General features: G+C 45.6%; 2 protein-coding genes across 3 annotated transcripts; both read right to left on the bottom strand.

Moving 5' to 3' along the window:
• Positions 1-1,402: 1,402 nt before the first annotated feature.
• On the bottom strand, positions 1,403-8,276 carry LOC138633157 (ras-related protein Rap-1b-like). 2 transcript variants are annotated; one of them, XM_069719234.1, is made up of 8 exons: positions 8,171-8,276; positions 4,246-4,315; positions 3,363-3,431; positions 2,885-2,941; positions 2,653-2,793; positions 2,405-2,548; positions 1,832-1,924; positions 1,403-1,743 (listed from the first exon to the last, which is right to left on the bottom strand). In XM_069719234.1, exons 2-7 carry the CDS (start codon positions 4,300-4,302, stop codon positions 1,838-1,840), a joined length of 555 nt encoding a protein of 184 aa, XP_069575335.1. In that variant the 5' UTR covers positions 4,303-4,315; positions 8,171-8,276; the 3' UTR covers positions 1,403-1,743; positions 1,832-1,837. The 2 variants fall into 2 exon arrangements, with proteins under 2 accessions (XP_069575335.1, XP_069575336.1); XM_069719235.1 differs by having other exon boundaries at positions 4,246-4,318; positions 8,171-8,256.
• A 3,215-nt stretch (positions 8,277-11,491) lies between these two features.
• cand1 (cullin-associated and neddylation-dissociated 1) lies at positions 11,492-23,882 on the bottom strand. The gene is made up of 26 exons (XM_069719213.1): positions 23,546-23,882; positions 21,097-21,172; positions 20,948-21,015; positions 20,710-20,864; positions 20,346-20,469; positions 20,157-20,244; positions 19,908-20,076; positions 19,154-19,259; positions 18,916-19,061; positions 18,653-18,804; positions 18,419-18,559; positions 17,820-17,961; positions 17,532-17,740; positions 17,271-17,439; positions 17,084-17,173; positions 16,751-16,904; positions 16,402-16,639; positions 16,120-16,308; positions 15,893-16,036; positions 15,610-15,745; positions 15,291-15,467; positions 15,101-15,196; positions 14,371-14,540; positions 14,102-14,266; positions 13,611-13,718; positions 11,492-12,926 (listed from the first exon to the last, which is right to left on the bottom strand). Exons 1-26 carry the CDS (start codon positions 23,611-23,613, stop codon positions 12,702-12,704), a joined length of 3,705 nt encoding a protein of 1,234 aa, XP_069575314.1. The 5' UTR covers positions 23,614-23,882; the 3' UTR covers positions 11,492-12,701.
• Positions 23,883-24,223: the final 341 nt, after the last annotated feature.

The following is a 24,223-nucleotide window of genomic DNA, read 5'->3' as shown; positions in this document are numbered from 1 at the left end:
ACACACACACACACACACACACACACACACACACACACACACACACACACACACACAAACACACACACACACACAAACACACACTCACAAACACACACACACACACAACACACACACACACTCTCAAACACACACTCAGAGTTCAGGTACTGGACCAGGTGTGAGTCAGCTGTCCAAAGACAACATGGCCGCCCTGAGCAGCAGACCGAGAGTCGACTCACCGCGCTGCTACGCTAACAAGCTAACTCACAGCTGGAAGTGTGGCGCCGTTAGCTAACAAGTTAACGGACAACTAGCAGCACGCATTGCTATAAATGTTTGTTTTTTTGTTTGTTTTTGTTGTTGTTTACAGATACGTTGCTTAATATTCGCTACAACGCTCCAAATACTAAAGTTTCACTGCAGAAACACTGTTTACAAAAACAAAGCATGTTAGCATTGTTAGCCTTTCTTAACTGGCCCAAAGCTAGCTGACATGCTTCCTCAGCAAAGTCAACGTCGTTCATCATGTTTCCAGAAGCAATGTGTTAGCATTGTTAGCATTTCTCACAAAAAAGCTAGTACGTCCAATTAGCGGCTAGCTAAGCTACGATCCATTTCTTGGTGGGGGGAGGGGGATACACTAATAACGCAAATACCTCACAAATAGCAGAACAGAAGTGTTGCTGCTGTGCTTTTTACAGGCTGCTCGGCTCGCGAACACGTCACTATCTTAAAAAAACCGCTAACAAAGCTGAAACTTTAAAACCGCGTGTTAGCACAGTTAGCATTCACTTCTGGGGCCCAGCAGCTAGCTGGTAGCTGTCACAGCTTTCTTTGGGACCAACGAGCCTGATTCACCAACAGCGTTAACACGCCGGAGGTGCTAAGCTAACAAGCTAGCCTGAAGCTAAAGGTGCACATGAACTCGTTTCAGATACAACAGAACGATTAGCATTCTCTGAACGTTTAACCGTTAGCACTCTGTTAGCTGTCAGCTAACTTAAATTAGCTCAGTGCTACCAACACGGTGAGCTGACCCCATGACCTGCTGCAGCCCCGCCCCCACCGCTCCCAAGCCCCTCCCCCAGCCCCCGCCCCACCTAAAAATCTAAATCAAAACCATTAAATGACGTTTATATCTTTTCACACAGAATTATAATTATAACCAGGTCATAATAATTACTGTCTGGATCCACAGGTTCGACCGGAGCCACACACACATGAGAGGCAGCTATGTAAGCTGTGCCATCACCGTGGTAACCGGGGCGCCAACATGGCTGACGGTCGGAGCGTGTGTGAAGAGCTTTGGAAAAAACTAGTAAAAAGTAAACGAAAGGAAAGAAACATTTAAAATCATAAGAAGCCGCTTCCCAGCGCAAAGCAGCCGAGCAGAGAGCATGATGGGAGTTGAAACGTAGGCGGTTGATTGGACAGCCCCACGCATTCCTGCACCAGCAGAATCTTCATCATCTTCATCATCAACGCCGCTGCAGTCTTTTTGATGTTGTTGTTTTTTTATGTTTCCAAGGCAACAGTCTCCAGTGTGGTGAAAAGGGGGGGATAAGGGAGATGTGGTTGTCAGGGCAACAGGAGGTCAGAGGTGGCTGATGTTGACGATGACATGGTTAGGTTAAAGGGAGGGCGTGGCCAGCTGGAAGATGTCCTGTGATTTGTTGGTTGGTTGGTTGGTTGGTTGGTTGGTTGGTTGATTGATTGATTGATTGGTCGGTTGGTTGGTTGGTTGGTCAAGTGAGCAGAAAACTGAAAAGAAAGAAGGAGAACCTGAGTGTGTGTGTTGAAAAACGGAGGTCCAACACGTTAATGTCCGAATGAAGACATGAAGACCTACCCGTCATTAGAGAAGTTGACAGTTGGACTTTTTGTGAGTTTTCCCCAGAACTGGACTCTTCCTGTTAATCTGTCGGACGAGGTCGTAGAAGATCTGCACACACACACACACACACACACACACACACACACACACACACACACACACACACACACACACACACACACACATTTAAGATCTACACAACAATAATGGACAGATTTTTTTATTTTTTTTGTAGAACATTATGGTGTCACATAAGTTGACCTTTGTGTTTCATGACCTTTGACCTCGGTGCCAAGTGAACTTTTGTTCCAAATTAAAAAAAGAAACTGCCTCCTGAGATATCGCCGTTACCAGAAAGGAAGCGACGCGAGCTCAGAGTGAATTGACCTCTGACCTTTGATCACCAAGAGTAGTTGCCCTTCAGTCTCGGGGCCAATTGAACATTTGTGCCAAATTTGAAAAAAGTTCCTTAAGGTGTCCTTGAGATATTACATTTAGATATTTACGAGATATACGAGACATTTAATCCAAGTGAATGTTTGCACTAAATTTTGTACCAAATTTGAAGAATTGTGTTTGTGCGGTCACCTCGTTGACGTTAATCTTGCTCTTGGCTGACGTCTCCAGGAAGGCGCAGGAGTTCCACTGGCGAGCGAGGCCGATGCCCGATTCTTTGGCCACCACGCGCTCCACCTCCAGGTCACATTTATTCCCCACCAGGATCATCGGCACCTGCATTCAAACACCGGTCAGGTTGAGGTCGAAGTCAGTAAACCGTGACTATGTTTCGGGGGTGTCATGAATGCGTGACGTCCTATTGTGTGTTTGTGCCGTACGTCCTCGGTGTCCTTCACTCTGAGGATCTGCTCTCGGAGGTCCTGGAGGTCGTTGAAGGTCGACTGAGCCGTGATGGAGTAAACCAGAGCGAAGCCCTGACCGTTCTTCATGTACAGGTCCCTCATCGCCGTGAACTGCTCCTAGAAAACAAACAGAAAAACAAAAACACGTTAAGTGACCAAAAGTATGTGGACGCCTCCGAGTGTCCTTAGGTGCAGAGACGGTTCTTACTGTTCCTGCCGTGTCCAGGATCTCCAACATACACTGCTGCCCGTCCACCTCCACTTGCTGGAGACACACAGAATCACACATTTTACTTTTTGTCATAAACATCACTCTTATTTTGATTTAAATCATAATTTTTTATTTGCACCTTTAACATTTTGTTGTGTCGTAACTTTAGTTATAGTTTATTAATTATGACTTTTTCTTATCCTCAATCTTAATCTCCCGAATCTCCCGTATTGTTGTTTACAAATTTTGGGTGAAAATAAAGCTTAAACTAATTAAACTCGATAATTAGATAGATAGCAATGTTCAGGGAACGTCGAAAAGTAACCGGGTTGTGATAAAAGTATATAATATTGACTTTTAAATGATTTTTGGTATAAAAGCTTAAAAATCAGATGAAATATATAAGTTTGATGGATTGGTGATCTAAAATAAAGGCTGGGATCGGCTGTGATTGGCTAGGACAGCGCGGTCGTACCTTCCTGTAGGAGTCCTCTATCGTCGGGTCGTATTTCTCCACGAAGATCCCCTGAACAAACTGGACCGTCTGGAGGACAAAAAAAAAGAAAGAAGAGAAGTAGTGCAGCGGCGTTAATGGAGCTCTGTTCCTATTGGAGGTCATTAGAGTGGAATTAATGTGACACACTGACACGTCTCCATTATATCATCTGGAGCAAAAAGCACTTCATTGTTGGTGAGACGGACAGCAGCGAGTCTGTTGGACCGAAGAGGAGAATTCAGAGGAAACAGTGACATCAGTCTTCTTCTCGTTTTCACTGAAATATTCCTTTGTTGCACGTTTTGGGTTCAAACCTTCACACAGTTCGGAGCTCAAATGTTCGACAAACTTACGATGTTGTAATGAGAGTTTATTTATCATCAGATTTTTACAACAAATAATAATTAAAAAAAAAATTGTATTCCCTCTTCGTGTATGTTTAAAGTGCATGTAAAAAAACAAATCCAAAATTAAACAAACTTAGAGGAAGCAACGAAACAAAAAAGGTTGTTTTTGCATATTGAAAAGATTTTGCAGCACAAATGGGCGTGGCCTAAATCAGCAAATACATTTTAATGTTTTTCCTAAACATGTAGTTTAACTCTCAACGTGTACGTTTTTTTTTATTTTTACATTTTCAAACTTTGCTTGAAAATTACACAAACTATAAATAAAAATACTTTTGGGTGTATGTGAAATAAAAAATAAAATACAATTATAAAAAAATATATATAATACAATATAACTAACTTAAAACTATCCTAGAGATAATCATCAATCCAGCGTGTTTTTAAATCAGATTTATTGACTTTAATAAACATGAAAAATAAAAATGAGGATGATGAAGGAGACTGTGACTCACCAGAGCTGACTTGCCGACGCCTCCTGATCCTAAAACAACCAGTTTGTATTCACGCATCCTGACTGTCTGTCTGCTGGGGGGGAGACACACACACACACACACACACACACACACACACACACACACACACACACACACAGATAGGTGGGTTACCAGGTCAGTCCTTTCAGCAGCAAATCACAGAGCAGCATCATTGTAAGCTCCGCCTCCTCCAGCTAAAAGCACCTGAGGCTCCAAAACTATCAATTACACACAAATGTTGGTATTTCTATCTTTGTGAGGACCCTCGTTAATATAACGCGGTCCCAGGCCACTGACCTGAACCCTCAAACAGTGTCGTTATTTTAAGCATTAATTAATCTGCTCAATATTTTTTAATTAAATTGGTTCATGTTTTATCAATAAAACATAAGAACAGTTAAAAAACACAAAAAATGTCTAGACTGCAAGATGACGTTTTTAAAACAATCGAAAACAATTTACGAACATAAAAAAAGACAAAACAGAAAACTCGAAAATCTAAAAACTCAACAAAAAAAAATCCTTAAATGATCAATTAATCATCAAAATTGTTGGCAATCAGTAATCTAAGTCAATTTATCAAAGTGTGAAACAAACGTTTGAAGATTCGTCCCAAAGTAAGGACACACAATCAGAATTGCACACAGATGAAGACTTCCTTCCTCTCGTTGGGAGGTGATGATTACCCAGCATGCATCTTGGCCAAGTTAGTGCAAACAGTGAGGTCACGTGATAGCACAGCTGGTGGTGATGTCACGACCGTGGAATCCTTCCTGGTTACTGTTGCTATGCGCCCGTATGTGTGAGTGTCTGTGCGTGTGCATGTGTGTGCGTGTGCATACCAGTCGTGCCTCGCCGTGTGTGTGCAGCACCCGGTGTCACGGCAACAAGAGGAAAGATGACGGAGACAACACACACACACACTCTCACTCTCTCACACACACACACACACACACACACACACACACACACACACACACACACTCTCACACACACACACACACACACACACACACACACACACACACACTCTCTCTCTCACACACACACACACACACACACTCTCTCTCTCTCTCTCTCACACACACACACACACACACACACACACACACACACACACACACGTTTGCACTTCTATCTTTATGAGGACTCACGTTTACTCAAAGGTTGCAGTAAAAGACAATTTCACAACGACAGAAGACGAAGAGGACGTAACGACCGGACGTCGATCAAACGTTGCGTCTCTCTCTGAGATCAGATGCTTTGAAACAAACAACAGAAACACGCAAAGACGACGACGGAAGTCAAAAAGTTCTGAGTGGAACTGAACTTCAAATAAATAAAGTTCAAATAAAATTCAGAGTTCAAACTGCAGATCATCAGTCTACCACAGCTGCACCGAGCAGACGGTCCGTCCACTGAGCAATAATCAATGACCGCGTTGTCACCTGATGAAGTCAGATTTATCAAAGAGGGGGGGAGGGCCATATTGGTTAGCTCCACCCCTCGATTGTCCCCCAGCTCGTCAAAATATGGTCACCTCTGGCTCCGAAAAACCAAGATGGCGACGGCCAAAATGATATTTAACAATCTGGAGTTTAATCTGTCCGACTGTAAGCGAAGGCATCGTCAGGGAAGGATTTCAGCGCCTGAAGGTCTGAACTCGTCTCGCTATGCCGCTCTGCAGTTTGATGTGACAAGTCCGGACGAGTTCAACAAATCGTAGGAAGTCACCAACTGCAGCAAAGATTTTTCTGTTTCAACCGCACTGTTCTCAGAAAAATTAATTAAACACCTTCTCACGACTTCTTCGTACAAATCTGCCTCGACACGATCAGAATTTTTCCCTCACGCGTCAATACTTTGACAAAACATAAATAGTACGAGAAAAAAAAAGAAAAGAGCCGGAAAGAGTGTACGATTGCAAAGCTAGCCAACCACAACGTGAATGTTTCCAGAAAGATAACAGACGACACAAAGAAAAAAAACGCAATCCAACTTAGGAAAGGTTTGTAGCGGACGCGGGTTTCCGAAGCCATCGCACCGTCCAACGTGATGTTTTTAAAATCCAGATAAAGTCTGTTTACGACTTCGACTTCTGTCTTAAATGTTCGCTAAAATGTTCAATCACTTATCGTTCAATTGGAAACGTGTATCGATGTTTCCAGCGCTCGCTCTCTTTTAGCTCCGATTTTGGTCTCCGCCGACTCCTCAGAGAAATATCTCGCTCTTTAGTGGTTCAGCGCACAAATACGTTCATCAGTTCGGTTTCGAAAAGGCTAAAAAGCTTTAAAGGAAAATAAAATAAAGTGCAGGTTCAACGTAGAGCAGAATAACAAATTTTGCTTTAAAGTTGCTTGAATCGCTCCTCAAAATGTAAAATTTCCAACATATACGACCTGTTTTTATTATGACTCTTCCAAATAATTTGTTAATTGGAAAAAAAATTCTTAAAGAGCAAAAAGAAGAGTTTAAAACAGTCTGAACTTTAAAGGCAGTAAAAAAAATAAATGACGTTGCTCTGAAATATTTGGTGTTTTTCCCTGAAAATATTTAGTTGCCAGGTAATTTTTTGGTTAATCATTTAATCAATTCAATAAATTACAGTTGAAATAATTACATTGATTAAACATTTTGAGGAGCGATTCAAGCCACTTTAAAGCAGAAATTTAATTCTGCTCTACGTTGAACCTGCGCTTTATTTTCTGTTCTGTCAACTTTTTTTATTTTACGACAGGCGTCATCGACGGTGGAAGAAGTAACTCTGATGTTTTACTCAAGAAAAAAAAATATATATATATTTTTGAAAAAAAAAGTTCAATTACAAGCAACGTCCTGCATTAAAAACTACATATGCTGTGCAAGAAAAATGTACTTCAAGTAGTAAAGTAAAAGTACCCATCATGCAAAATGTTCCAGTTTATAATGTTGTATTCATGATAATTAAATTATATAAATATTGCTTTAATGACGCACGCGAGCAGCATTTTAATGTTAACCATGCACATGAAACGAACTGGTTGCATATTTAAGGTGATAAATATGAATGTGAAAAAGTAAATAAATGTAGTGGAGAGGAAGTTATGAAGTAGCAGTGCTCCAGTAAAGTACAAATACCTCTAAATTGTACTTACGTGCAGTAACTTGAGTACCGCTGGGAAGCAGGATGTTAATTTACTGAAGTAAAAGTTATCGGAGGATAAAAGATGGACCCACAAACACGCTCAGATCCCTGAGTCAAGCACAACTAGGTGGGGCCTGTCAATACTCAGTGTGTGTGTGTGTGTGTGTGTTGCTGACTACAACAGCAGAGGAATAAAACCAAGCCTTGTCTATACACTGCAGCCAGCCAGCCAGCCAGACAGACAGAGAGACAGACAGGTTCACCCAAACTCCTGTTGTCAGTCATAAGTTACTTCCTCTCTTATTTTCCTCCAGCAGAGCACCGGGCGTTCCGCAGCTTCGTGGCCGCTTCAGGACGCTCCCTCCACGGCCAGCTCTGCCAGCAGGCCTCGCTGCCTTTGGAGGAGGACCGTTAGACACAAGCTGCAAGCTGGAGCCCACACATAACCCTCCACGGCCCGAAGACAGACGGCCACCGTGACGCCCCCCTCCCCCCTCCCCGGCTGAGACGAATACCGACAGTATTGCCGTTAACGGAGCTCCTGTCCGTCCGTCTGTCCGCCGGTCGGTCGCTTCCGCAAACCCAGCCCAGCTCGGCTCGGCAACTGGCCTGCCTCCCCTCCCTTGTCTGCCCCCCCCACCAACCCCGTGTGTCAGGACTTGTCCCGGTCCGGTCCGGTCCGTCCCGGGTTAGCCGACATCTACACGATGGAGGGAGGAAAACAAAAGAAAAGGGAGGAAAAACAAAAGGTGGAAAAGAGAGAAAGGAAGCGGCACTCACCGTCGTCCTCCGTCCGCTCCGCTGCGCTCTCTCTCTCTCTCGCTCTCCGTCAACGTCGCTCTACCAGAGCCGCTCCCTCCTGCTGCCGCCGCGCGCTGACGTCAAGCTGGACGCGGCAAAACGACAGAGCGCTTCCTGTCTGTTTTTTCAAAATAAACGTTTTAACGAGCGAAAAATACGATACAATTAGAAAGTGAAAAAAAAAATTGTTTCCTTAAACTTGTGTCCTAGCTATGAATGAATTACACAGCAACAATATAAAAATGAATTAACAGTAAAACATACTGACAAAATGTTAAAATTAAAGTGATCCTACAAATGTTTGTTACAACAGTTTAAGAAATTCCCCAAACTAGTTTGTGTAACATGTAAAGTTGGTTGTAAAATTGGTTTAATTTGATCCAGTTTTCATGATTTTTACCAAAACGATACTTTTACGTAACAGTTGTGCAAGATATGAGATGACGAAACAAAAATAACGAACTCTAAACTTCCACTTCCTTCATTGTTGCCTTCTGTTTCAGCAACAAAGACATTAGGGTTTTATTTTGAAGGCGACACAAATCTTTTTCCGGTTTTGCTGTAACTTCGTCACAACTTGGCTCCAGGCTTCTTTTTTTTTTTCTTGTGACGTTTCAGTCTCGCTTTCAGCAGCTTCCCGCTTCCTACAAGGAACAACTTTTTTAGTTCTGTTTTTTTTCTATTTTACCAGAATAAAGTTCAGCAAAGGCATCTTTCAATTTTACTTTTTTTTTTTTTTATTTATTTATTTATTTTTTTAACATTCTGTGTAACATCATTGATAAACGAATTTTTTTTTAAAATTAAATACATACAAATTAAAATTAAAAAAATTAAAACATTTAAATATTCGGATTAATACGCTTGATAATTATTTTCTTCAGTTAGTGAGGCTATTTGTGTTTAAAATGAGCATTTATATTTTCTGGGGTTCGCATGAAGATATATTTTTGTCTAATCAACAGATACCAAAAAAAAAAAAAAAAATGTGTTAATGATCAAAGAAAAACACAAAATCTTTACATTTGACTTGCTGGTATGAGAGAATCTTTGGTGATGGGAGTACCTCAGGGCTCTTATGTAGGTCCTCTACTATTTACATTAAACATGAATAACATCACTCTTCCTTCTCGGTTCTTCATTATCTATTTCTTTTTTTAGTCTATAAATAATTTAATTTATATTCCTTATTCATTCAAATTTAACATCAGACGAGGTTTCTTCTGCTTTATCTATAAATTGCACATTGTTTTTCCTAGCTTCCTCTTTATATTCATCTATAAACCTCTAAAGTTTGGAAATGATACCAGTAAATAATTCAAGTGTATAAAATGTTATAAAAAAACAGGCAAATTAAATATTCAGGAAACATGAAAAACAGATTATTGTACATTTAAAGTTTACGTAAAGAATTAATAATGTCTCCAATTGGCTATTCACAAATAGCCTCAGACTGGAGGTCAGAGGTCAAACGAACTTCTGAGGTCCCCAAAGAAAATGAAAAGGAGAACGCATTGTGTGTGTGTTACTGCAGAGAACAGCAGAGCGTGTCAGAGCGTGTTGGTGGGAACACGCCTTGACACACTCGGTCGTATTTCCATCGCTAAAGACACACACACCCCGTTTACTACGGTAAGATGTTAAGTCACACCCAAACAGGAAGTAGGAGCCCCCAAGAATAGCATCCTCCTCCGCCCAACCAGCTTCCTTTTCACCGAAACACACTTCCTCTGAGTAGGTGAGAGAACTGTGTGCTGCATCTTTGTGCATCAGTCATTTTTGTGTTGGGCTGAAGACGGGGCGGTCCGATTGGACGAGGAGTGACGTGCAGGTTGAATTCTGATTGGTTCTTTTGCGGCAGTCCGACAGGAAACGAGCAGATTTTTGTCAGCTGGTAGCTCCAAATTTAAAAAGGTAAAAATATCAGCGTAAAAGCGTATTTTTATAGAACTTATTATACCTTTAATATATTTTGTTTAACTGTCTGCGTCCCACTGACGCTCTTCCTGAGCTTTCGTCAATTTATTGCCATTAAAGGGTAAAAAAATTAAAAAAGACTTAACTTCAGAGGGAATCACAATCATGAGCATGTCAATGATCAGCCAGACACACACACACACACACACTCATCAATTCAGCTGTTGCTGGGGGACCAGATAGACGAGCGTCATGCAGTTTAGTTTTCCGTCTTAACAAGTTTCTGCCTCATTTGAGCAGCCAATCAGAGACACAGGAAGTAGTTTCCTCTTGGCTCTTACCTTCGTGTCCGGGGGACGAAGACACCGGCGCGCCGCTGGTCAGGTAAAAACAGGAAGTCAGGTGAGAGGGCTCGAATCCTGCCGACCCTGCTGATTTAAGACACATCTTTAACTCTTTGCTGTGAGATACTTTAATGAGGTTCTTTTACATGTTGTCAAGTCTGCAAGTGCTGTTTAGGATTTTATCATTTTATCGGTCAAGGAACTCAGGAAACGAGTGACAGCTGCAACAAACAGGAAACAAGATAAAACATCTTGTTTAAAAAGAACAAAAAAACGTTCTCTTCAGTTATGTTGCAGCAAAACTAACCTGAACTGTGGCGCCCTCTGCTGGTCATTTTAAATCATATCTCAGCTCTGCAAACTGAAAAGAAAACTCATGAAACTTTACATTTATACAGATATTTTCTTGGTTTTCTAAAAAAAAAACTACAAAGGCCAGAAATCTGTTTTCTTATTTGAAACGTTATTTTTCAGCTAGTTTTCTGCAAACTTTCTTTATAATTTCCTAAAAATGACAAGAAAGTCCCGACACATTTTAGTGCTTACTGTGAGAGTAAAAAAAAAAAAAAAAATAAAAAGTAGTTTACGTAGTAGGGAACTGGAAAGTCATAAACTGACGTTAATATCCATCAAAGTTTGTTTTAAGCCTTCAAACTAATATCATTTTGCCTTTATTAGATGTTTTTGATGTGATGGAGCTTCATTAATAAAGTACGACATCAATTAATCTTCTCTTGATTCAACTTCGTCAGTATGAATGTAAAAAAGTGAAAGTTGTCTGAAGTCTAAAATTACTTATTTAAATATCAGTTTACACGAAGAGTCCGAATCTTTAAAGAGCAAATGTTCGTTCAAAAAAATAGACTCAAATAATTCATCTTCTGTCTTACATGGACCTTTTTTTTTCTTCTTAACTGTTGCGTAGTTTTGTTTGGTATTGTTCGATAGGCGCAAGAAGAATCCTGATTTCCGCCCGTTAGCTTTCGTATATCGTGAAGTCGTTCCAACGACACGCAAACACACATGAATGAGGCAGTCGGAGTATGAAGGCAGGCAGAAATGGACCTTTTTATTTTTCTCGGGGCGATAAACAACAGTGGAGAGTCCCGACCGGACCGGACCGGATCGGATCGGACCGAACCGGACCGGATCGGATCGGACCGGACCGAACCGGACCGAACCGGATCGGACCGAACCGGACCGGACCGGATCGAACCGGATCGGACCGAACCGGACCGGATCGGATCGGATCGGACCGGACCGAACCGGACCGAACCCGGTTTAACTGGATTAGAGTGATCGAACGAACAGGACGCGGTCAAATCAAACCAGCTGGAACCGGTTTGAGGCAGCCGGAACACCAGCGGAATATTGTTACTTTGTTTTTCACACTGCGTTACCGCGGCAACAGCCCGGCCTGGTCAGGTGAGACGCCGGTCCAATAGCCCCTCCCTCTTCCCTTTCCTTCTTTGGAATGACACTGGTCGAGAGGTCGGGGCTATTGGATCAGGGAGGGGGGAACAAAGAAGCTCATTGGTCCACAAACAGTAAAACCCCACCCATCCGTCATCTCACCAAAACCTCCTATTGGTTGCCTACATCATTCGCAAAAAAGTAGAGCGAGCCCTTCTCCCATTGGTCACCACAGCCTTTAGGCGGGAAAGGCCGTTTATTTTTATTTATTTTTCCTCCTTCGCCCCATTGGTCAGTTTCGATAACACGCCAACTGTCAGTCACTCAGCAGCGGCCAATCAGGTTACAGTACAGTACCCGTGGAACTTTCTGGACTTACGAACAAAGAAAAAGAAAAGAAATGAAAAAAAAGAAGAATGATGATGAACAGGGAGATCAACCAATCAGATGACCTCACTTAAAAAAAAAAAAAATTAAAAAAAAAAAGTGGGAGGAGCTTCCAAGCCTCATATGGAACTTATTTTTCTGGAATTTTTCTTTTAATATTTTTTCGTTCTTTGTATTTGTCCTTGTTCTCCGTGTGTGTGAGCCGTCCGTCCGTCCGTCCTCCTCCGCTCTTTCCCAACAGCTGATTTCAGTGCAATGCATCATGGAACGATCGGTCGCTAGGGTGTGTCACTACAAGTGTGTGTATGTGTGTGTGTGTGTGTGTGTGTGTGTGTGTGTGTGTGTGTGTTTACGTCCTGTTGTCATGGAAACATGCTGCGGGGTTAGCGCTCCAGCAGCTTCGGGTGGTGCCGTGTTGCATCGTGGATAACTTGCTCTGGTCCACGTCTCTAGCTGGTGTCCATAGACTCCATGTTGGCGGAGCTGGAGTCCCTCTGGATGGAGTCAAAGATGGCCGCCAGCTCCTGGTTGGACGAGATCTGCGACTGGAACTCCGACATCAGCGGCGACTTCTCGGCCTCGGGGATCGTCAGCAGCGCGACGACCGCTCGCATCGCCGACCGCTTCAGCTCGTCCTGCTTCTCGAACTCCTGCTTCACGGAGTTCGCCTTCACCTGCGGAGACGACGGGGAGCGCGTTTACCGATCGAGGCTAGCGGCGGCGCGACGGTCTTTACGCACTTTTATTTTTGTTTTGCGATTAATTCGTACTTTTGAGTTGTTTTTTACCGAAAGTTGATTTTTCTGATGGTTGTTACCGCGAACGGAACAAAATCTTCGTTACTAACGCAGATTTATTTCAAATCTTTTTTTGTTTTTTAAACTGAGTGTTTCTATTGTCTATATTTTCGCATTGTTTATGTCACGAAGCGTAACCTCCCAAATCTTGATATCATTTTCCCCAAAATTATTTGTTTTAACATTAAAATTTAACAACAAAAAAACCACCAAAAATATGTCGCCAAATTTTCAAAAAGACGAATTAAAAGTATTGTTAAAAAAATGTAATGTTGAAATATCGCAGAGGAAAATTAAGACTATAATGTTTTTAGCTTTTTTTTTTTAGATAAATATCAAATGATTAAAATTTGACCAAAACTAATAAAAAAAATAATAAAAAGAATGAAATCAAAACTAAAATATCAGGCGCCGAAATTAAATCGGAAAACAAGTCATTTAAATTTAAATCGGAAAACCGAACAGCTGCTATCTTTGTACAAGCTGTGTTTTTTTTCTCCATCACCTGCTGAAGGGAAACATGGAACCCGTTAAGCTGCTACGTGCCGGGTGTTTGTGTACCTTGGTGGTGCAGGTGGCCCTCAGCGGCTCCACCAGTCTGTCCAGTCTCTGGAGGACGGCGCTGGGACACAAGGACGACAGTCTGGCCAGCATCAGGAACGTCAGCATCTGACAACACAACAACAACAACAACAACAAACAGTGTTCACATCGTAGTTCACAATAACCGATGTTTCCCAAACGTCTCGATAAAAAGATCAAATGTGTTAGAAACCAATAAGCGGCACAGAGACTGTAACCACGGTGATGGGAAAGATGTTATTTTTTTGCTTTTTTAAAAGTTTGCGGCTCTTGGCTCCTCCCACTTTGATGACATCACGACATCACAAAAGATACGATTGCTCGCCGAAGCCAGTTTGAACCCACACGAGAAAAGCTCTGGGCAACAAATCTTTAAAAAAAACCGCCTCTATAAAGTTGTAAATTTACAACCACATCTCTGCAGCTGTGACCCCACGTTGACCCCTGAAGCCCCGCCCCCCCTGCCTGACCTTGATGTCGTAGTGGTCCTTCAGCCCGTCCTCCACGTGGTTCAGAAAGGTGAAGATGTCGAGCCGGTCCAGGCAGCTGTCCAGCAGAGTGTACATGCACTCGAACGCAGCCTTCCTCAGGTCCAGCCCGTCGTCCACCGTGTGCTTGAAGGGTCCCATCTCCACCTACAGGACGGGGGGGGGAGGGGGACAGCAGTCAGATATCCCGCCCGGTCAGGCCCCTCCTCCACCCACTCAATGGCCCCGCCCCCCCACACGAACGCTCTCACCTCTCGGATCAGCTCCTTCCTCACTTTGGTCTCGTTGTACAGCTGCGGTAGCACCGAGTCCAGCAGCTCTCGGATCAGACTGGGCTTATTGTGGGCGGCCGAGTTAAACGTTACCAAGGCGACACGGCGCACGTTCAGGTCCGGGTCCTCCAGCGTCTTCAGGAAATCACCTGGGAGAGGAAAATGGGCCAATCAGAGGACGGATACACCCGAGATGAACTTCATATAAAGTTTGAACATGTGCTTTTCTTTTGTTATATATGAATTTACTGGGTTTTAGACTGTTGTTTCCTCAGGCTCTCATGTTAATTAATAATCACAAATAGCCGACGTCTCACAACTTTAAAAAAATAAATACACGTTTTCATATTAAAGATTAACCAAAATAAAATCCTTTAGACTTTATTAATCCCACATTGGGGAAATTCGGTAAACATCCAAGTTTACAAACATCGTGTAAAAGCTGTATGAATCAAATTATCAAAATCAAATCTTATCGTAAAAAAATAAAAACAATTACAACCACAAAATTTAAAGAAAACTCAAATTGAAATGTGTGAAACAGAAATTTTAATCCTCAATAATCTCACATTTTATTGTTAAAAAGATGAATTCTGATAGTAAATTTGCTTGAAATAAAAAAAAAAAACAGCCTTTTCTTTTTTTATATAATCATTTGTTGGCTGTCTGTGTGTGTGTGTGTGTGTGTGTGTGTGTGTGTGTGTGTCACCTATGCAGTTCTTCAGCAGCGGGTCGATGGGCTGCGGTTGGTCCGAGATGGTGAACTTCACCGCCGTTACCACGGAGCTCCTGGCGTACGATGAACCTTCGGAAATACAAAACATCCATATTCAAATCAACAGATTGGGGGCGAGGCTTTTTCAAAAACGGTTAGATTAATTTGAAAGTGTTTGGCTCACCTGACAGCAGGTATCCTTTGAGGCGGGGCAGCAGCGTCTCCGGGTCGATCAGCGTCAGCTTGCCCAAACACTCGGCCACCACGTTGCGGGTTCCCTCCTCCTGACACTCGCAGTGTTTGAGCAGCAGCGACCACACGGACTCCACGTAGGGCTTCAGACCGGACACGGACGCAGAGCCTTCACACACACACACACACACACACACACACACACACACACACACACACACACACACACACGTTAAAACCAAACACACACACACACACACACACACACACACACACAGGTCGATGTAGGTGTGTGTGTGTGTCGTCCTCACTGATGATCTCTTTGAGCGAGTGCAGCAGCAGGTACTGTCTCTTGGAGGAGGAGATCTCCTGCAGGACGAAGGGCAGGTACTCCGGCAGGTTCCCCACCGCGATGCTGCCCAGCGCGTACGAGGCCGCCGACTTCACCTGAGAGACACAGAGACACACACACACACACAAATGGGTTTTTCCTCGAAGCTACCGGAGGAGTTACGCGGCAAAAGAAATTGGACGGAGACGGAAGATTTAAGCGTGTCGTTATTGCCGGCTCCCGGACGGACTGACGAGCGTTACCTCTTCGCTGGAGGACGAGAAAGCGTCTAGGATGACGGTCTTGAGCTCCGGTTGGCTGCTGAGGTCCACATGGTGTCCCACCTCGCCCAATGAGAGCAGCGCGAGCAGCCGGATGGAGTCTGTGGAGCGGCTGTTCTTCACATCCTGTCGGGAACGAAACAAACCATCATCATCATCATCATCATCATCGTCATCGTCCACCAGCTGAGCTCTGAGTGGCGTCTCACCTGGATGAACTGTCCGACCACCGCCGGGCCCTCGGTGGGACAGGCCCGGGTCAGCGCGGCGACGCACTTAGCGATGGAGCAGTACGCCTGTTTGTGAGGCAGCGCGGCGCTCTGCGAGTAAACGGGTCCAGTCAGCATCCTCAGCAGGTCCATGTAGCCCAGACCGGGCGTTTCCGTGGAGACCAGCGCCTGGAACACGGAAAGCACGCGGTTAAAGCCTCGAAGGGAAAACGTAGTCCGGCTGAGACGCGACCCGGTTGGACTCTCCGCTTAAAAACGTACCTGGTAGAAGTCCAGCATGGCAGCGAGCGCTCCGCCTTGCAGCAGCGGGGATCGAACCAGCGCGATGAGCTGCTGCAGGATGTTGCTGCCGCTCAGCTGACCCAGCGAGGACGGGTGAGTCACCGCCAGCGTGGACAGAAAGCTCAGCGCCATCTGGGACACGTGCATGTCGCTCTCCGAGATCAGAGGAGGCAGCTCGGCCAGGACGGCGTCCACCATGACGGCAGTCACCGCCGAGCTGAGAGGAGCACAGGGAGGTGTAGATACTTGGCAGTGGGAGGGGCTTATGGAGGTGGGCGGGGCCTGACAGCTCTGTGTGTGTGTGTGTGTGTGTGTGTGTGTGTGTTACCTGTAGTTTCTGAGCAGGATGTCCAGAGAGGCCAGCGTGCAGAGCTTCAGCGCTCGCTGGTTCTTGCGGAGGAAGGAGGCGAGGATGGGGATGGCGTCGGGGAGCACCGGCCTCAGGTCGATCTTCAGCGGGGAGCCGGCGATCAGTGTCAGAGCTGCAAACAAACAAACAAACAAACATATTAAACCTGCAGAACTCCCCCAATATCACAAGCAGAAAGACAAGACAAACATCCTGCTCCTTTTCTATATAGTGGGACTGTCTTGGGGGCGGGGCGGGGCGGGGCGGGGAGCTATCTCTGTGTGTGTGTGTGTGTGGGGGGGGGGGGGGTACCTTTCACCGTGGTCAGTCTCGTGATCTCGTTCTTGAGGCGTTCCAAGAAGATCAGCAGCGTTCCCGGGAGCTCGGTGGGAAGACGGTCGCCTAGGCAACGGAACAGGAAGACGACAAAATCATGTAGCTGTAATGGTAACTAGTGACATCATCACGTGACTGACTGGCGGGGTGGGCAGGCGGTTACCTAGGTTACAGATGATCTGCCCCATACAGGAAATGGCCCGTTCCTTCACCTCCTGGTCGATGTCGGCTGCCTTCAGGCGCCGGATCGTGCAGGTGAACAGGTCGTTGATGTAGGGGGAGGGGTCGAAGCTGTCGGAGCCCTCCGATTGGTTGTCCAGAGGCCGGATCACCTGGAAGAGGCGGAGCAAAGAAGAGTAAAAATCACCTGTGACGTGGAGAAGAAGAAAAGGTCACCAGAAGGTCGCGGGGGTTCGACTCCCACCTTGACGAGCTGCTGGGTGACGAGCAGCGCCTCGGAGGTGATCTTATAGAAGGGGTCTCCCACGCACGCCACCACGGGCGGGACGAGGGCGGGGACGTGGGCGTGGAAGGCGTGGGCCGGGTGCGTGACCATGATGACGTGGAGGCAGGCGAGGGCGTCGATCTTCAGGTTGGAGCTGCTCGACTTGTCGTTCAGGGAGAAGATGATTCCTGAAACGCAAAGACGGATAAACATTCCCGATTGGGCCGCACACTTTAATTTTTTGTTTTTTAAGTCACCCGGCGTTACCTGGTATTAGGACCGGGATGTGCTGAGTCAGCGCTCCCGGCAGGACGTTCACCAGCTCGGTCAACATGTTGAAACAACACTGACGGGTTTTCACGCTTTTCTCCTTCAGCTGCTTGTGAAGCGCTTTTACGATCATGGGAACCTGAGAGAGAGAGAGACGTTACCATGGCAACAGACCGACTTCTGCCCAACCAAAAATAGTGGTCTCTAATACCACAATTGTTTAACAGGGTTTTGTTTAGCAGCTAACGCTAGCAGGTTTCTACTAACGTAGCAGTTAATGTTGTTGTTTAGGTTAACGAGGCGCCTGACATTATTTTATTTAGGCTATCATGACGGCTAACATTATTATATTTAAACAGCTAAGGTTAGCTGGTGGAGACCAACTTAGCAACCAACGTTATTTTGTTTATGCTAATATAGCAGCTTACGTTATCTCATTTAATCTCATGTTTTAACCAATATTTAAGTTTAGCTTCTGTTATTTCTATATTTCTGTTCTATTGTTTTTGTAGTGAGTATTTTCCTATCAAATGTCTGTTACCGTGACAACCACTGCGCCTTTAAACCCACCCGGGGTATTTTTTTTTTAACGGTACCTGGCTCTGCAGCATCGTTAGCGGCGTGTCGCCCTGCTCCATCGCGTCCGGGTCGGCCAACCAGCTCTGAGCCGGTCGCGTCTGTTTGAGCAGCGACAGGTAGGCGTGGAAAACATCCGCCTTCACGTTCTCCTCCCGCTCCTGAACACACACACACACACACACACACACACAGGTCAGGTATTGATTTCACATCGTGTACATTAGAGGTCAAAGTTCGCGTCGAGTCCGAACCTTGAAGCGGCAGACGAGCGCCGGAGAGACGGAGCGGTAAAACTCCGGCAGCATCTCGTGGCGAGTCGAGACGACGGCGTCCAAACACTTGGCGGCCGCTCGCCGGACCTTCCAGCTCATGTCGTCGTCGTCGCTGTACTCGTCGTCGCTGCCTGGACGAGACGGAGACAAAAACAAAAAACAGATTCAATGTCGAGTTCGGCATCGGAAGACCGAAAACCAAAAACAAACAAAGCGGTTGTTAAAATTCTAACTTTTCGTACCCTGGTAGTCTTCGTCGTTCTGCTCGGCGTCCATCGCGTTGTCGTCTTCGTCTTCGTCGTCGAAGTTGTAGTTGGGGTCGTAGGTCAGGTAGCGCAGGCAGATGGAGATGACGGTGGGGACGTGGGGGTAAACTTCTTTAGGACACCTACGAAAAGAAAAACAATAAATTAAAGCCGACGATAAACGACCACGGTGGCGACAGAAAGTTTGTTGTTGTTGTTGTTTTGCGTGTTTCACCTCCTGACGAAGGACTCGAAGGCCTGGATGCAGTACTCTCGCAGCTCGTCGTCGTCCACGTTACAGAACTTCACGACCAGCGGGATGATTTTCTCCAGATATTCTCCTGAACAGAGACGAGGTCAAAGGTCAGACGGTTAGAATTGTTAGGTTATCGTCAAAAAAAAAAAAAAAAAAGAGATTTGTGTGTTTTCTACTTGAAGGTCGATCAAAAAAGTTCTTAGTATGTTCTTGTTGAACATCTGAGTTCCGGACGTTTTTTGTAACGACTGGTACGTGAACAGTTGCGAAGTGTTCCTGAGCCCACGCGGCAATTTCCACTTTGTGCTTCCTGTTCCTCACCTCTTTCTTGTCTGTCTTTGTTTCCCTTCCTGTCCTTCGGGATGTTTGTTGGCCCCGCCCCCTGATTAGTTCCACCTGTCCCTCGTTGTCCTTCCCTCCTTGCTGTATTCTAGTCTGTGCTCTTGTTCTTCCCTATGTTTGTCAGTTGGTTTCAGTTTCCCATCTGACGCTGCGTCTTTTTGAAACCCCAGAGAACAACAAACCGCCTTGAACTGTGTCGCCATGGCAACGGGGCTCTCCAAATGTTTCACGTACCGCGGCTCACAAAAACGTGCGGAACTCACTGACGACACGTGAAAATACTTCCTCGTGAAGGTTGCTGCTCCGCATGCGTGACACTGAACTTTTTTTCCTGATCGACCCTCGTGTTTCTTATCGCCACGGCGACACCCCGAACGTCCGTCCGTCTTACCGATCCGGTGTCCGGCCTGCCTGCTGATGGCCGCCGTGCACTGGATGTACGTTCTGGTGGTCGACATGTTGTCGTTCCTGCCCAGCTCGGTTAGCAGGTGCTCGATCAGGTCGATGAAGACCAGGTTCCCGCAGGACATCACCAGGTGTCCCAGAGCCATGATGGTCCTCTGAAAACGAGACCAGACTGAACCAATGAGCTCCTAAACGGGGGGAGGGGGTTGTTGAGAGGTTAAAGGTCGTGACCTACCTTCCTCACGGCCAGTCTGGGCGAGGTGAGCTGAGGGAGGAGACAGCTGAGGATGGAGGGATGGAAGTTCACCAGCAGACCTCCCTGTCTGCAGAGAGATGGACGGACAGAGACGCGATGCCGTTTGGTAAAAAAAAAAAAAAAAATGCAGATTCAAAAGAAAAAAAACATAAAAGAAGGGGAACGTACCTGCAGAGCATGTCGGCCATGATGTCGAGCGCCTCCAGCTGCACCGACACGTCTTCCTGTTTGGCGATGGCGCTCGTCAGACGACCGGTTATCTTCTTACAGACGCTGGCGGCTAAAGCAGAGCCTGAGATCAGAGAGACAAGCGTGAATAAATCCGTTTATCGATTTATCTTTTCAGTCGTTTTTAAAGGCCGACAGAGTGTGTGTGTGTGTGTGTGTGTGTGTGGGGGTGGTCGAATATTTGCAGATTTCAGCGTCTCAAAAATACGTTTTTGCTGCTTTTCTTCATCGTAAACAGAATATCTGAGAAACAAAACTTATTTTGAAGTAGAAACCGTGTTTCTTTGTTGTTTGTGTTTTTTACCGCTGGAGGCAGGCGGCAGCTCCCCGATAACAGTCTTCAGTCCAATGGAGGAGATGTCTCGGAGCTGCTCTTTGTCCGACAGCATGTTGGTGCACAGAGTGTCCACGATGGTCTCCACCTGGTACTCCTTCACTTTACTGACCAGGGGGCCCAGGCTGACGAAACAAACGCACCCAGTTAGAAAAGGAAGTTAAAAAAAAAACTAAAACACCAGAGGTCTGTTGTTGTTGTTTTTTACCATTTGACGGCCAAATTCTGAACTTCTCCGTTCTTGTCCTCCAGCAGTTTGAGAATCATCCTCACCACCTGTCAATCATCACATCAACCAATCAGCAGTGAGATAGAAAAACAAAGACAGTCAGAGGTGTAAAAAAGAAAGAAACCCACCTTCCTCTCGCTGTCGTCGTCCAGTTTGATCGAGTCTTTCTGCAGCTCCGTCATCAGATCGTTCGTCGCCATGAACCTGGAGACGCGGCGACAAACCCGTCAATCAAAATGAAATAATTTAATACAGTTTGGGGTTTAACGTCCACCAGGAGGCGCCGAGTGAAACATTTAGCAAACTGCGGTGTAAAGAAACTATGGTAAGAAAATTCAGAAAGTTGAATCCAAAATATTTGAGTGACAGGACGAACTATTTAGTGTCTTTTAGCATTTTTCTCTGCTCGGCTGGAACGTCGTTTGTGCCTCAGCTCCACATTCATCTTGTTTTTCTCGGTAGCTATCCTTTCTTAAAGCGACAGTACCGATAAAAGGGGCTCCATGTTATAACCACGCAGAGAAAGACGTTTGACCGGTTGCAGCCTGACAGTCTGAATTCAGGGCAAAAACAACAACAACTTTAGTTTAAACAACCGCTGTATTTCAGCTGTTTTCTTTCTTCCTTTTTAGCTCCTGAAAAAAATAAAATATCGAGTGTTTTAGGAAGATGTATTTTACAAGAACAAGAAAAAAAACCTCCACACCTACAACGGTTTGTTGTCTTCAGGACGACACAACGAAGGACACTTATCGTTCTTTTTATTTTGCAGACTGATACAAAATCCTTTTTAACGCCAAATTACAATCTGCTGCCGATCAATATTTCTGTCTTCATATGTCCTGCAGTTAAAAGAGTTTTTTCTTTCCTCTGTTGAAGGTTTTTCTCCCTTAAACAGGAGTTTTTTCCTCGTAGTTTACGTGTGAATTGTTGGTTTCTCTGTATGATGCTGTAAAGTTCTGCTGGAAGGACTTTAATGTGTTTAAAGTGCCATGAAATAACCTTTGTTGTGATTTGGCGCCATATAAATAAAATTGAATTGAAATATTTCTAGCCTCCTGTTTGCATTCAAATCAGACAAATCAGCAGAGATGTGAATCCTTAAAAAAAAAAAAGGAGAATTAAAGACCGAGAGGACTCTGGTTTCTCTGATCGGACGGTCGGCGGCAGTTTTTTGCAGCGACGGGGGAGAAAGTTTCACAGTTTCACAGGTTTGTTGAAGAAGCTTCGGTGGTGAACGTCCTCGAGCTGCTCACACTCGGCCTGTTAAAACTGATTTATTTATTTTAGGGTTTAAAAAAAGCTCTTGATCCTTTTCGTAGTAACAGCTGCTCAGACTCAAGACATTTTTCTACTGAAACACAGATCGATGCGTCGTAAGACAACAAGGGAGCAAATATCCATCTGTAACATCTGTTATCAGAACTCAGGTTTCATATGTAAACGGGACGAACCAGGAAAATAAACCACGTTATAATTAATGGTAAAAATCAAAGAGACACAGAAAACATTCATTTTAATTTAAAGCATATTGAAGAACTTTTAATTAAAGTTTGACAGCTGATTTACACCTGACTAGTGAATATTCATATTTTAGGATTTCTCAGCTTTAAACATGTTTTATTATAAAAGTGATAAAATGTCATTAATAACTGATTAAATAGTTAAAATAGTCACATTAGTTGTCACGTTTTAACCTGGTTAACTAGTCCATCAGTGACCGTCCATCACCTGAATGACCTGCACGCGCTCCCCACCAACAACACGGAGCAGGGCCAGGTAGGCAGCACGAGCCCAGGTAGGCAGCACGAGCCCCAGGTAGGCAGCACGAGCCCCAGGTAGGCAGCACGAGCCCAGGTAGGCAGCACGAGCCCCAGGTAGGCAGCACGAGCCCCAGGTAGGCAGCACGAGCCCAGGTAGGCAGCACGAGCCCAGGTAGGCAGCACGAGCCCCAGGTAGGCAGCACGAGCCCAGGTAGGCAGCACGAGCCCCAGGTAGGCAGCACGAGCCCCAGGTAGGCAGCACGAGCCCCAGGTAGGCAGCACGAGCCCCAGGTAGGCAGCACGAGCCCCAGGTAGGCAGCACGAGCCCAGGTAGGCAGCACGAGCCCAGGTAGGCAGCACGAGCCCCAGGTAGGCAGCACGAGCCCCAGGTAGGCAGCACGAGCCCCAGGTATGCAGCAGTTAGCTCACATGCTAACCTCCCGTTTAAAAAAACCGCAGCTCCCGTTAGCGCTAACCAGCTAGCGAGGCGTGCTAACTGACTCAGCTGTCAGTTTGCGGGGCGTCCCGTGCGGTGCCGGGCGCGTGAGGCGGGCTGACCGGCTCCTGAAACGCCGCCTGACCTGTTGTCACACCGCGCGCCAACCGACGCCGGCAGCTAAAGCTAGCCAGCTAGCGGCCGTGACGACGATCAGACAGGTGGGCAGGCTACAGCGGTTAGCATCGGCAGCCTGCGGCCTCGCGGAGCCGCAGCAGTTTAAAATCACTCCGAATACAAAGCTCGGTACCGTGGACCGGACGGGCACGGCTCGCCCCCTGCCTGAGGGAGGGGGGAGGGAGGGGGGGTGACTCTCACCTGAAATCCTTGTCGCTGGACGTCATTTTCTCCAGCAGGTTGGAGATGTGGTACGAGGCGCTCGCCATGTCGGTGCCGTTAGCCGTTAGCCTCCTGCTAGCAGACGTCTCAGTGTTCCGGCTGCGGTCTCCGCGTCTTCTTCTTCCTCTTCTTCGTCTTCTTCTTCTTCGTCGTCTTCGTCTTCTTCTTCTTCTTCGTGTTCTTCTTCGCCCTTTTGCTCGTCTGGTTTCGAGGCGAAGCTCGCGCGTGTGTTTCTTCTTCTTCTGCCGCCTTCCTGCTGCTACACCGACTGTCGCATCCCGGGCCGCGGAGTTCGGTGTGTTTGAATGGAGCTCCCGTTCTCTCTGCAGAGGGGCGGGGCTAACGGGAGGGGGCGGGGTTAGCAGGAGGGGCGGGGTTAGCGGGAGGGGGCGGGGTTAGCAGGAGGGGGCGCTGCGGGGTCGAAGGTCACCGTTGGACTGGATATGAACACATGCACATATCAAATACTTTAAATTTCTGTAAAAGGCAAAATTGAAATCATAAACTAAAAAGTAGAAAACTCTTTTAAAAGGTTTTTATTTTTATTTATGTCAAATCGAAACATTTTAAATGCCAATATTATGATTTCTTTCCTGTTTTTATGAGATATTTAGTTTTTTGAGGACTTATTTTACTTTTACCTGCAATATATTTAGC

This window comes from Brachyistius frenatus, unplaced genomic scaffold (genome assembly GCF_029030835.1).
Source record: "Brachyistius frenatus isolate BFR_SWC_R1_liver_20210118 unplaced genomic scaffold, ASM2903083v1 Contig_210, whole genome shotgun sequence".
In the NCBI taxonomy this organism is placed as follows: domain Eukaryota; kingdom Metazoa; phylum Chordata; class Actinopteri; family Embiotocidae; genus Brachyistius; species Brachyistius frenatus.
This window is presented reverse-complemented; position numbering and strand designations above follow the sequence as displayed.

Coding starts and splice junctions, on each gene's coding strand:
- cand1 (XM_069719213.1), bottom strand. CDS start 23,613: ATGGCGAGCGCCTCGTACCACATCTCCAACCTGCTGGAGAAAATGACG. Junction 20,470..20,709: donor GCTGCCGCCTGCCTCCAGCG/GTAAAAAACACA, acceptor CTCTGATCTCAG/GCTCTGCTTTAGCCGCCAGC. Junction 14,267..14,370: donor GGAAGGAGCTGATCCGAGAG/GTGAGAGCGTTC, acceptor CCCGTCCTGTAG/GTGGAGATGGGACCCTTCAA.
- LOC138633157 (XM_069719234.1), bottom strand. CDS start 4,302: ATGCGTGAATACAAACTGGTTGTTTTAGGATCAGGAGGCGTCGGCAAG. Junction 3,432..4,245: donor GCGTCGGCAAGTCAGCTCTG/GTGAGTCACAGT, acceptor TTTGTCCTCCAG/ACGGTCCAGTTTGTTCAGGG. Junction 1,925..2,404: donor GCAAGATTAACGTCAACGAG/GTGACCGCACAA, acceptor GTGTGTGTGCAG/ATCTTCTACGACCTCGTCCG.